The 12517-nt window shown below is 49.5% G+C and overlaps 1 protein-coding gene across 1 annotated transcript in view; it reads right to left on the minus strand.

The window, feature by feature from the left end:
- Positions 1-466: 466 nt before the first annotated feature.
- Positions 467-12517, minus strand: part of MDGA1 (MAM domain containing glycosylphosphatidylinositol anchor 1) — a 94871-nt gene continuing 82820 nt past the window's right edge. Inside the window, exons 14-16 of the mRNA XM_009583583.1 lie at positions 3293-3423; positions 2207-2315; positions 467-864 (exon numbers count right to left, since the gene is read on the minus strand). Of these exons, the coding sequence (XP_009581878.1) occupies positions 773-864; positions 2207-2315; positions 3293-3423 (332 nt within the window). The 3' untranslated portion in view covers positions 467-772. The remainder of the gene's footprint in view (positions 865-2206; positions 2316-3292; positions 3424-12517) is intronic.

Consider the following 12517-nt stretch of genomic DNA (forward strand, 5'->3'; position numbering starts at 1 on the left):
CTTCTTCAGGCTGGTGGGTGAGAAGCACAGGTGGGGAAAGGCCAAAGCAAACCACACAGTGGGCAATTAAATACATGAGAGCCTGGAAGATGCGGATGAATGGAGACACTGAAGCACATGCGGTGCGAGGCAAGATGCTCCGGCCACCAGCACACGGGGCGGCTGCTGCCCCATGGTCGAGGCCGGCGTTACTGCAGGGAGCTGCAGTGGAGTGGGGCAGCCCCAGCCGGCGGGAAAGCATGGGGAGACAAGGGGAGTACTGCGGTATATCATCCACTAAGCTGTGGGCTCTGCAGTAAAGAAGGTAACTGTTCTGGTAGAAATTTGTGCTTTAATATATTTTTGTTTGTTTGTTTGTTTAAAACAAGTTTCCACTTCCCTGAGGAAGCCCTGTCCGACATTCCCAAGGAAACATGGGGGTGTTTTTTTCCTCCTTCATTTGCTCTTCAGATTTCTTCATTCCTATTTTTTGTCTTTCATTCCTTCTTTTCTGTGTGTTTCTGTTTCTTTCTTTCCTTCTTCTCTCTCTCTCACTCTCTCGTGCACGTGGTTTTAAAAATTTTTTGTCTTTATTTTTAAATTTTGTTCTAGACATTATGACTTTCTCAAGGAGTGCTCCAGTTCTGAACCAGATCCCTTTGCGTGGTCATGCCTGTCAGTCTTTGGTAACATATGGACACTTTGGTGTGCCAGTGAGGAGGGGAGGAAGAGGAGCAGAGGTGGCTGAGTAGGAAAAAAAAAACGGTCCGAAGACAGGAGTGCTCACTTGCCATCATCTCAGCAGCACGTAAAGGAAGAAAGTCAATGGGCCACAAAGACAAGGGCTGTGCAGGGCCGGGACACCGCTTCCTGGAAGAGCAACCGCTGCCAGCCGAGAAGAGAGAAAAAGAATTAGTGATGGGATGGATCCCCACCTCACCAAACAAGTCAGCGCACATCAGTGTCGTAGCCTTTCCTCCCACCCTGAACCACCAAGCACCTCCCAGATCTATTGGAAGATCTTTCTAGCCTTCCCTGGACATTCTCAAGGCTTCCCAAAATGATTTCTTTTCCAACTCAGGAAAACAGGTTGAATCTTATTTACTTTTGCAATCCAACCCTCCTTTCTTCCCCAGAAGATTCAACTTGAGTCAAACAAAAGGTTCTGCTTGTATTTCGGTTACAGCTTGGCCATCCTAGGCTGAAACAGCACCTGAAATTTAACTGCACCTGAAATTTTGAAATTTTTAGGGTGTTCTGACTTTTTTGATGTTTTGTTTCCCCCTTCACCTTTAGAGTTAAGAAAATGGCTGAAAGTTACTCTTCCTCAACAAGGGTTTTTTCCTTCAAAAATAAATAAGACAAATTGAACCTTGCTCACAAGCGCCTGTCTGGCTCTGGTTTGCGCACTCTGAAGATCTGCTGTCCTGCCCACCTGAGGCATGTTATCGACGGCACAGGCAGGACTAAGGCACGAGGCACACCAGTGATTCCACCCAAGGATTAATGCCTACGTACCGCTTATGCACCTTGCTATGGCTTCAACCTATGGTGCACCTCAGCTGACAGTGGGATTGTCTCCCTTTCTGCAATGCTGGTACCAGGATGATGTGGATGGACTGGAAAGGGACTGGTGGGATTTAGCTCAAGCACTCACTGTCAGGATTGGGAGGGAGGTGATGTACAGCTTGGTAGCTTGCTCCCATCCTGCATTTGCAATACTCTGCCTGGCTGTGCCTCTCTGCTCAGAGGGCAATGGGAAGAAGCCCAGCCTTCTCTGGCTCCAGGCCCCAAAAGGCAGAATTTTTTCCTGGAGAAGGACTGACTTAACGCTGCAGAGGCCATTAGAACCTGCAGAAGGTCTTTCCCTTTCGAAAGCTCCCATACCTCGGGGTTCCAGGATATAAGATACTGCAGAAGCCTTTAGCTGCTTGGGTATGACACCCCCAATCCAACATACTGGTGCAGACTTCAGCATGCTGGTGCCTGGCAGCACAGTCCCGACACGATCTGGTTGTTCATCTGAGCTCTTGCTAACTCATGACTGTAAAGAACAAGTTCAAGAGTCTGACAGCCCCTCTGCTGACTTCTGCTGATAGAGTCAACCATCTTGTTGAGTCCCACCAACACGTCAATGTGCTCTGAAATTAGCTGTGCATCCCTAGCACATACATTCATGTATGCACTCCCACCAACTCATTTTCCTCTAGGGCACACACACTCTCACCCTTATTTGGTCCAATTGGCTTCCTTGGACAGTCTCCCTTTTTCAGAGTGACGTCATCGATGGCAATGTCCCCCTCGTAGCTCGTGCCCCGGACACCTTCGAAGATGATCTGCAAGCAGAGCATGGGATAGAGCCCAGCGTGAGGCTGCAGTTGTGGAGGACCCTTCCCGCGCTGCAGGGCTCTGCAGAGGTGAGCAGGGCACAGACCAGATCTTATCAGGTCCCCAAGTGAATGATTCCTTCCTGTCTCCAGTACTCATAGGATCTGGAGAGCCGGATCCCACTGCTTACGGGACCAACCCCTGTGTGGTGAGCATCTGTAGAGTAATAAATGAGCATGTAGAGCTCTGCTTTGTTAAGCAGAGTGCTGCACTAACAAATCAACCAATACTGAACAGCACTCGCAAGAGTGACGAAATTCTTATTTATTATTTTAAAGTACCCAAAAGCATGCTGGGCATTTTGTCGCAGTGCCACAACTTACCAGCCTGCACAGACCCAGCTCTCACAAACACGCCTACAACAGCAAAGTAGCATGTTGGGCAAAAACATCAGCAATAAAACATCCAGCCACAAAGCAGCTCACGTCCTGGGTACACATAAACGACTCGATGAGCAGATACAGAGTGCCCAGTTTATATTCACAAGCTGTCCTGCAGTCCTAAACCAGGGGGACAGCGGAGGTGGGCTCTTGCAGCACATGCTAGAAGAAACCTCTAGCGCTTAAAGTCACTTTACACCGACAGGCCAGCATCCCCCAGCTGCTCAACACCAGAAGACTTGTCACACAGACCTGGTACCAGCAGTTTCCAGCCCAGCAATAATCAGAAAATGTATAGTGCCAAACTGATGCTTCCACATAACAGCGTTGGATGGCTTCAGAGAGAAGTGGATTTGATTTCTGTGCACCCACCAAGCTCTTGCCTTGCCCCAGTGACCCTGGGGCTGGAGAGCTCCCAGTGCTCTCCTTGTGCCCAACCAGCCCCCGTGCCATGGAGGTAGATGTCTGCTGGGAAGTCTCCTACAGCCCATGGCACATGGACAGGACAGGTGGCAGGTGGCTCCTTGGCTGTGGACCTGACTTACCTGGAAGGGCCCGGGCGGGTTGATGGGCACGTGCGCTTGCTGCCACATGTTCCCCCGGTTCCCACTGAGTGACCAGACCTGGGTGTCAATGGCTCGCTTGTTCCGCACGCGAACTAGCAGGTTCAAGGAGCCTGTAAGAAAGAAACTGGGCGCTCGCGTGCCGGGGCAGGCAGGCAACCCTGCCTGCTGGGCTGGCCCCCGGCTTAGCTCTGGGGCTCAGCCTTGAGCCACAGCTGTATGCCCCAGCCGGCCCAGGGACAGCCTGCAGAGCCCCAGCGGTAACCTCTGGAGGGAGCCAGCTTTCTCCTGGGTTGATGGGCAAGTGCCACTGGCAATGTTTCATCCATCTGGGCTATCCAAGGGAGGACACAGACCCAGATGAAGACAGAGAGGACAGGATGAGGAAGAAGCAGTCTGTAGCATGGCTGGGGTGGCACGAGAAGGGGGTGGCAGAAATGCTAGCTGCAAGGGACCTCCAGAGGCATCCCATCCAACCTCCTGCTTGAAGCTGTCTCCAAGCTCTACATGAGGGCAGCATGGCTTTGCCTGGCCAAGTCTTGAAATCCCCTGAGGAAATCAACTTTTCCTAACATCCAGTATGAACCTCCAGTGCTACCAGTTGTGGCTGCTGTTCTCTATTATATTGTTTAATACTACTGATAAGATTTTGGCTCTGTTATCTTTGAAATTGCTCTTCAAACAGTTGGGGGCCAAGGGCTGATAGCAGCCTTCTCTTTGCCAGACTGAGCAAGTCCAGCTCCCTTAACCTCTCTTCCCCAGGACTTTTGCTCCTGGCCCTTGACCATCCTGATGCCCCACCGCTGGACCCACACCAGTTTCTCTAAATCCTACTTGAACTGGGGAGCCCAGGACACATGTTTGCCTCTCCCCATTCACCACTAACACCTGACGTATGCTACGCCCTCTCCCTGCCCTGCCCTGGCCATCAGCTGCAGAAATATGACCTGTGTCCTCAGTCGCCACTTGCCCTGGAAGCAGCCTTGGAGTGACAGCCGTTCTTTGCTAGCGCTGGGTGGCATTGCCTGTACCACACTGTACATGCCTGTACCATCCCAGCCCCATGTTTTCAGAGGAACACAAAGACCCTGTGGATCAACACCGACTTCAAGTTCTTTCAAACAAAACAATTCCCAAAAAGTTTCGTCTGCCATTAAACCAAAACCAAAGCCAACAAATCTCAAAGCATTTCCAGTTCTCACTTTGAAATCAGTGTCACAGCCCCCTACCCTCTACCCACAAATGAAACCATCTCAGCTTGCCTTCCTGTAGTGTCCTTTTAGTAATCCCCTCAGATGGCTTTTCCTTTTTTGTTTCAGTGAAAAAACATTTTTAAGCATTCACTCAGGGTAGACCTGAAAGACTTTTTCTCTTTTTTTTTTTCAATTCAGCTGGCAAACCAAAAAATCAATCACAACTCTAGTCACGCTGTTGCTCATCAGTGTTTCTGGTCTCCCTACACAGACATATTACGCCTGAGAGCAGAGAGGCAATAATAACCCTTACTTATATGTCCATAGTCTGTCTGCACTTGGGATGCTGCATTCCCGCCAAGGTACGCTCTTCTGAGAGGCAGCAGCGAGAGATCAGAGGAAGAGACAGGGGAAATACCCTCCCTCCTACATGATCCCCTGAAATTCTTCATTCTTGGCACATCAGCCTTAGGGGCACTGCGTGAAGGACAGGGACCTGGAAGTACCCCCGTCAAGTGCCTGGCTGTCAGAAAGCGAGAGATGCATCACAGGGAGTTCAGAGATGCATAATAAAGATGATGAAATGTTTAGATTCTGAGTGGCTGACTTACAAGAAAAGGTTGAAAGAATGAAATATGTGTATAATTTAGTGAAATGAGGAAAGAAGGGCATGTTATTGCCTGGAAATATTCAGAAGTGTTAGCACTAAGGCTAGGTGAGAAAACTAGCTGAAGGCCTGAAGGGACAGGGAAGTGTATCCAATTCCCTTCCCCGGTGGTACCCAGTTTGGGATGCACACCACAACCCAAGATAAGGAGTGAAATAGTTTGTTTCTCTCTCTCTTGAGACCAGCTGGCATTGCACAACCTTGGGGAGACAGAGGTAAGCGAGTGGGATCTCCCTCCTGGAAACACGGTGCCAAGGACAAGAGAAGTCACTACGGGAGCCCCTGGCAAAACCAGCTTTGAGCTGCTGGTTTCTTGGTGTCCTCCCTGCCCTCAGGAGCTTCCTATGAGGCAAAGTCTCTCTAAGGATACCTAGTCCTCACAGAGGCCCTTGGCCAAACTGACGGCCCTCACAGGAACTACATAACCCCATAGATCAATGTCAACAGGAGTGTGTTCAGAGCAGCTAATTACAGACGCCAGAGCCAGTGAGGTGAGGGATTGAGAGTGAATGAAGAATTAATATGAAGCTGCTAGCAAGCAAGGATTAAAAACAACCGTTGTCTATTCTACCCTCATCTGGGGACTTGCAGCTAGGATCTGCTGCGTGAGAGCCTGGCTAAGTAGCCAGCACTGGGACAAATCAGGCAGCAAATGAACTTTGATGCCCTAGGAAAAAAGCGAAGGCGAGATAGAAAGAGACCCAGAGAAGCATCTGGAATGCAAATTAGTGCCCCCAAAGCACTGGCTGTGAATACCTGGCCTAAACCCAAACCAAGCCTGAGCATATCCTGGCTGACAACTCCATGTCCTTGCAGCATCAGGAAAAAAGTTTCAACCTTTTGGCCCCTGAATTCCCTAATAGAACAATACTGAATATGAGCAGGCATTCTTCAAATGGTTTGCAATCGGAAAGGAAGCTCCCTTATCTGCCCACAACATGCAGTGTTTCACCAACCCTGTCTACACATGGAAAACTGAAGGTCAAAACAGACGAACAGCATGCCCATGACTGTCTTACAAATCAGAGTTGTGAAGGGGATTCAGATCTCATAGCCCTGCCTGCAATCCCTGCTAAGTTACAGAGCCTCCCTGAGGCTCGGAAAGAACTACACCACCTCCCTTTCCCAGTAATGCTGTCACTGGGAATGTGCTTCTGGGAGGCATGGCAGAGACTCTAGGACTTCAAACTAAACAGGAATGAAGCCTCTACCCCATCTGAACTGGGTCCACAGTGTTGTAGATGTTAAAGATTGTGCAGGTCGTCTACTTTATTCCCTTCTACCATGTATCAGTCTGCCACAGGCTGCCAGTCAAGTTTAAGGGCATGTAGCCTGTGATGGAGGTACTTGGAAATGAACCTTCAGATCTGAGCTCCAGGCAGAGCCATAAAACATTGCAGTCCTGGACTACAGAAAGCTCCAAGACATCTTTCTAATTGCTCAGAGCTTTTTTATCTCCATTTTTCAGTCTGGCCCCAAAAGCCAACGGTGTGATAGAACAAGTGCTGCACGGCTTTGTGTTTTCCAAGGGAAAGCTTTGCGTTCAGCCCACTGCCCTAAAATCAAACGTTACTCCAGGATCCCACTTACAATCATGAAAATCCATAGATTAAGTCTCAGGCTAAAAAGGGAAGTGGAGCCTATGTAGATATTGACATCGGTAGCTCCTGACCTCTGGTGAATTCACACCTGCCTACACCCATCTCTGTGCAACCTAGCAATATCCATCTCATGCCTTATTAACTATCTTCACTCCCTGTGTAGCTTTCAGCATGTGACACAAGTTCAGACCAAACCAGCCACCTGAAACTTGTAAAGTGCCCCTCCTAGAGCACAGACTATATATCCAAATCCCACTTTGCAGGAGGTGGCCAATGCACGATCCATGCATGTGTGAGGTGTGAGGAACCCATTCACAGCTGTGAACTGACTTGCCACGTGATCCTTAGCAACTGCTTTTACCTACTTTTATCTGCTGACGTGATATGATGGTGATAATCAAGAAGGATAGTAATACTCACTTAGAGGGGAACTCAGAAACACAGCAAACGTTTTATGAGACCTAAGCAAGAAGATGCTAGGGAGCAGAACTGCTTGAGCTCTTCTGCCTTCCTAGTGGTCACAAACTGAAGAAGAACCGAAGTGGGACCTGCTCTCCAACCCCCATGCCTCCATCAGTGGAGATGTGAAAGGCCCATCTGGGATGTATTCCAGCGCCAGCTGTTGCAGCCACCCCTTTTGCCTGGTTTTGTACTACAATCATGCCTAGTTTCCTGTATCAGGGTCCAAATCCAGCTGGCCAGTTTTGTTACCTATTTCTGCTGTTGTCGCCTCTTCCCCAACTCTCCCATGAGGTGTGTCTGGCATTTCCTAAGGGCACCTGCTGGTGAGGCACACACAAAGACAGGCTATCTATCTGCTGCTAAATCTCTCCAGCTGACCAGAGACTGACAAACACAAGGGAAATCCCAGGACACCAGCAATCGTGTTGTTACCTCTCCCCATACAAGGCATTCTTTGCATTTGTCTTGTAATCTGTATTATTCCTTCTTCCCAATCAAAAGGGAGAATAAAGGCCAGTGACGAGTGATGAGGAATCAATTACAGGGAGACGAGCTGTACCTTCTGCTGGCTGCCTTTAAGACCAGAGCTGGCATTTCAAAAGAGTGGCACTCACACAAAAGAGCACCAGCTGGGCTGCCAGATAGAGTAGCCCAAGGGATGCCTTTAAATGTTACCTTCTCACAACAAGAAAAGGTCTTCTCTCAGTTTCCATGGGATGGGGACTTCACTGTCGCATTGAATAGCAGTGTAGATCCAGAAGAGCCGGCGCAGGCAGCACTGGGAGGGACGCAGGGTCCGTAAGGGCAGGGCCACGGGCACAGTCTGTGCGGGATGGCAGAAAAGGTAGAGGTTTCCTCAAGAGCTCTCCGCGGGGCAGCTGGGGGGGGTTAATGCGGGGTGATGGGGTGGGGAAAGGCTGAGGCATAGCTCAGTTTTATGGAAGGCAGGCAGCCGGAGTGGCTAGGAAGCAAAGGGAGGACGATGTTGCACACTGAGAGACGTGGTGCTGTGCAAGTGCAGCAGAGCTCCGTGGGATGGATAGGGAAGGCTGTCGGGATCCACAGCCAGGGTGGCTGGGCTGGCCGCAGGCTCGCACACAGCCTGGTCTCACTGTGACTCCCTGCTGCGCTCCTGCAGGATCCCTGCTCCAGCACAGGGTGATCTCAGGAGATCAGCTACCCATGAGAAATCCTGGCTGCAGCCCCCGTTTAGGTTTGGCACCCAGCTGGGAATCCAGGGCTGAAAGCCCCCCTGGAAATTCCCATGGCATTTCAACTGCAGGCAAGACAGGTTGAGATAAGAAGAAGAAACTGATTCATGGCAAGAGATGTCCAGTGGATAGAAAGAGATACACGGTGTGGAGAGGACTCAGACCTTGTATAGCCTGGCAGAGTCACTTGCAGACCCAATATGAGGGCTAAAACCAGGCCAGGGAGAAAAGAACTCTTACCTTTCTAACAGGGGCTCTGAGCACTTCCTTAAGTGTGGTTTAGTGTTAACACCGCTGATCACAAACTAAAAGCCCAAAGCTTAGTGCAGGCAAATCCCAGGAGCGAACGACAGTCCCCAGAAAGAATCTATTACTGTTCATAATCCCCACCAGAAACACAGGTCTCTCTCCCTTTCCCATTTAAATAGATGTTAATGAATAGCAGTCAGTGTCAGGCTGGTGTTCTCGGTTACAGTGCTGTGGGGGAAAGTTACTGCTCTGAGAGCTAGAAAGCAGAGGGTGGAAAAATAATCGTAGCACAGATAGAGATGGAGAAATAATATGAGCTTGTACTGACTCATAATTTCTAGGAAAGTAAGTTGTCTTCGTGCCATGATAGGATGTATTTACTCTTTCACAGTCTCTAATGATGCTTCATACATTAACATATGCGGAGTAAGACAATTAAAGCCTCTCGGCTGCTTTCCACTCCTCATTATGGAGAACTTTATCTCTACGTGTCTTTAGCTGATCCCAGCTCGGTGTGCAGGGTCCCCTGTGTCCAGTCACAGGGTCACTACACAGACCCCTTCCTGCAGCCACCACTTCAGTAACTTCAAAGCGGGAGGGTTCAGAGAGCTCATCAACAGCGAGAAAAAAGAGTCCTGGTCAGAGTTTGGAAAGCACCACTATCCCACCTCTACTCATGAGGCATCCCCATCGGCTTTAGAGAGGCACTGAGCATGTTCAGTGCCGTGCTGCAGGCCGGCTAATTGCTATGGAACGCTCTCTGCTTCATTATGGTGGGGAGGCAATGAAAGGGATCAGGGGAATCAAAGCCTCCAGTTCCCTGCTGTGGCTGGGACTTTCTGGGAATATAAACAGCAATATGGTAAGTTTTGATTGGCAATGTTTCCCCTACAGCAAACCTGTGAAAATTACTTATATCGGGCTACAGGGAATTTTCTTTGGATTTTACTGTGGATTTAAAAAATCAAAGAAACAAACACATTTCCAACCCTGACCTCCTAAACCACCATCAAATGAGGATGGGCTTGAAGCAATATCCCCTGACATGGCAAAGCCAATTGCACAGATTGATCTATGATCCATCACTATCTGACCTATCTGGCATGCATATGAATTTTGGGATGGAAGGAATGGACCAGCAGAGAAGCAACAACACTGCACTGTAAAGAGGCAAAGTGAACATGTGGCTGGACCCCTGGGGGGGACATCTGGGTGGGGGGACCTGGGGCATGCAGGCAGTGGGGTAAATGCAACTGCATGGTCATGTCTGCCTTGCGATGAGGAATGCGAATGCTAATAGGAGGAAGGCAGGCAAACTACAGCTACAGCTCCTTCTCTCCAGCATTTCCCCACCTGTCTGTGTACATAGAGAGCAGATGGTGATATGGTAGAAGCAGACTTGCAATGGAGCTATGCTTGAGCTCCTTTGCTCATTTGATCCACGGTCTAATTAGAGAAAGTGTTGGCATAGAAAGATGAATGATACAAGAGTTCCATCTTTGATGCTGTGTGTACAGAATAAAATCCTGCCACCCCTTTTCATGGAAAATTCCCTCAGAGGTTGTTTGTGACCAGTAACAGGCTTTCTATGTGTGGACAACAGGATGTGGTTTAATGAATTCAAAAAGGGGAGAAAAAAGTCTCCACGCTCCGTAACGTTAAATTTATGCTATCTCAGAAGAACAAAGGCCCATCCAATATGCAGCCAGAACAGAGTAGATGGAGAGTACAGAGTCTGGCATTTAAAAGACAAGAATCAGGAGTCCTCGGGCTTTTTGCCAACTTCACATCTGATTCATTATATCATCCTGCTTTAAGCACATCCCTTTCCCGTACTTAAACATTTTGCAGGGGACAATGTGGACAGACCATGTCCTTCCCCGCAGGACAGATGGGGGGTCTGACTCTCAGCCCCAAGACCAGCTGTGTTTTCACAGCCCCTGAATGCGGCCGCGGGCAGCAGCTCTGCTCCCATGTGCCAGCTCACCATGCTGCTGTGCTGCGGCCGGCGCAGGAGTCATCATGGCAATTCACAGCAGATCTGACCACGGGATCAGGCTAGGAGCAGGTTCCCTCTGCCTATCACCTGCCGAGCCATGGTTCTGCTTACCTTCAGTCTGGACACTTAGCCTAATAGTGACCAGGTCCTCAGTTTCCCCACACCTTCTGGAGACCTCCTGCCCTGTAGGCAGAGGGAGGCAAGCAGGCAGGATGGTGCCTACCACTTTCTCAGCTGGATGCTGAGAAGCAAACTCCTGTTTGCTTGTTTACAGCCCAGCAAAGCGGAAAACAAATGGCATCGTGAGCTGAGCGAGTCTCCAAACACCTGCGCTCCAGCACACATCCCCCTCCCTCGCCTCCCCTTGGGCAGAGCGTGCACTCAGCCCTCAGGGACCAGACAGTCTCTCCAGAGCTTGCTCTTCCCAGCTCCAGCTCAGGGGACACAAACACTTTCCCAGAAAGGCGGTTACTGACCCACATCAACGGGACTGGGGAGCATCCAGTAATTTCAGGATCAATGATGGGAAGGACCTTAGTGTATGTCCCCTGCTTGCTTACTGAGCAGGATGGTACTTGAGCTGCCTTGCTGGTCTCTTTGCCCCCTAGCAGCCCCAAACGTGCTGCCAAGCCCCTTTTCTGCATGGTGATAATCCATCATGAGATGGAGATCCCCCCTTGGGGTTCATTCTGCCTTGCTACAGCCCTCTCCATGCTGGTATATGCAGCACGCTGTCAGAAGGCACTATCTGGATGCAGAGAAGCTCCCATTTGCTCTGCGTCCTCTGTGCCATGATAACTCATGCTAATGCTCCAGCTCCTTGCATGACTCCCTCCATAACCAGTATGTGTGATAATTTACAACATCTGTCTGTCCAGACACCTCTCTACAGAGAGATTCTTTCTTATGGGATTTCTCACTCTTCAGGAAATACCACCAGCTCCAAAAGGGAGGAATTTGCATTACAAGAAAAAACATATATTTGTCAGAAATGTCTCCTGTTGTTTTGTACTCCAGACCTGCCTCAACAGCTTGTTTTTATCCACAGATCCTTGTAAAGGCTAAGGATGTGCACCCTTAGAGACCTCTCCGTCTAAGAAGGAGAGGATGTAGCTGTGGAAAGATGTTCTCCTGGACATTTTGAGCAGAACTCCATATCTAGAGATTGAGAACAACCTGTACCACCGCTTATCTAGGGCTTGCCCTTTTGCTCCTAGTAAGGATCCCCCGTACAAAAACACATGCAGGATGTAGCCTGCCTGAAGTCACGGAGCAGGATGAGATGTATCCTGGTCTAAATGCAGTTGTGCAGCTCCTCTTCTATCCACCCAGACCTAAGAAAGGAGTTACGACCTTTCCATAGCCACTGCTTCTACCTATGTAGCCAGAGAGCTCGTCCTTGCCTTTCTGGAGCTCTCCAAGCAAGCCTGCAACTATACAATCCATGTAAATGCCGAGCAGGCAGAAACAGAGCCTTGCCAGACAGCAGTGTTGCATTCCTTGCTGAGCTTGAATAGATAAACTAGACAGTTGGATGAAATCCTTGGTTTTGTTTGTTTAGCAGAAAAAAAAAAAACCCTTGTCAATGAAATTCTGTTGGGAGGGAAGATGTAGTAAAGGTACAAAGTGTCTGGTCAGGGAAAGCTGGCTGTAGTAGCAGAAGGAAACATGATTTCAGGAGAGCAAGGGGAAAGGGTGATTCAGAGGTAAGTTCAGAGTTGGTCACTCGTCAGGGCCACGGCTGTGTATGAGCCCAGCGCTGCCTCTGACTCAGCCCCAGGCAGGGCAGAGGGAGCCCCGGGTGCTCAGCACCGAAATGGGTGCC

The sequence above is a fragment of the Fulmarus glacialis genome, unplaced genomic scaffold (genome assembly GCF_000690835.1).
Source record: "Fulmarus glacialis isolate BGI_N327 unplaced genomic scaffold, ASM69083v1 scaffold758, whole genome shotgun sequence".
Lineage (NCBI taxonomy): Eukaryota > Metazoa > Chordata > Aves > Procellariiformes > Procellariidae > Fulmarus > Fulmarus glacialis.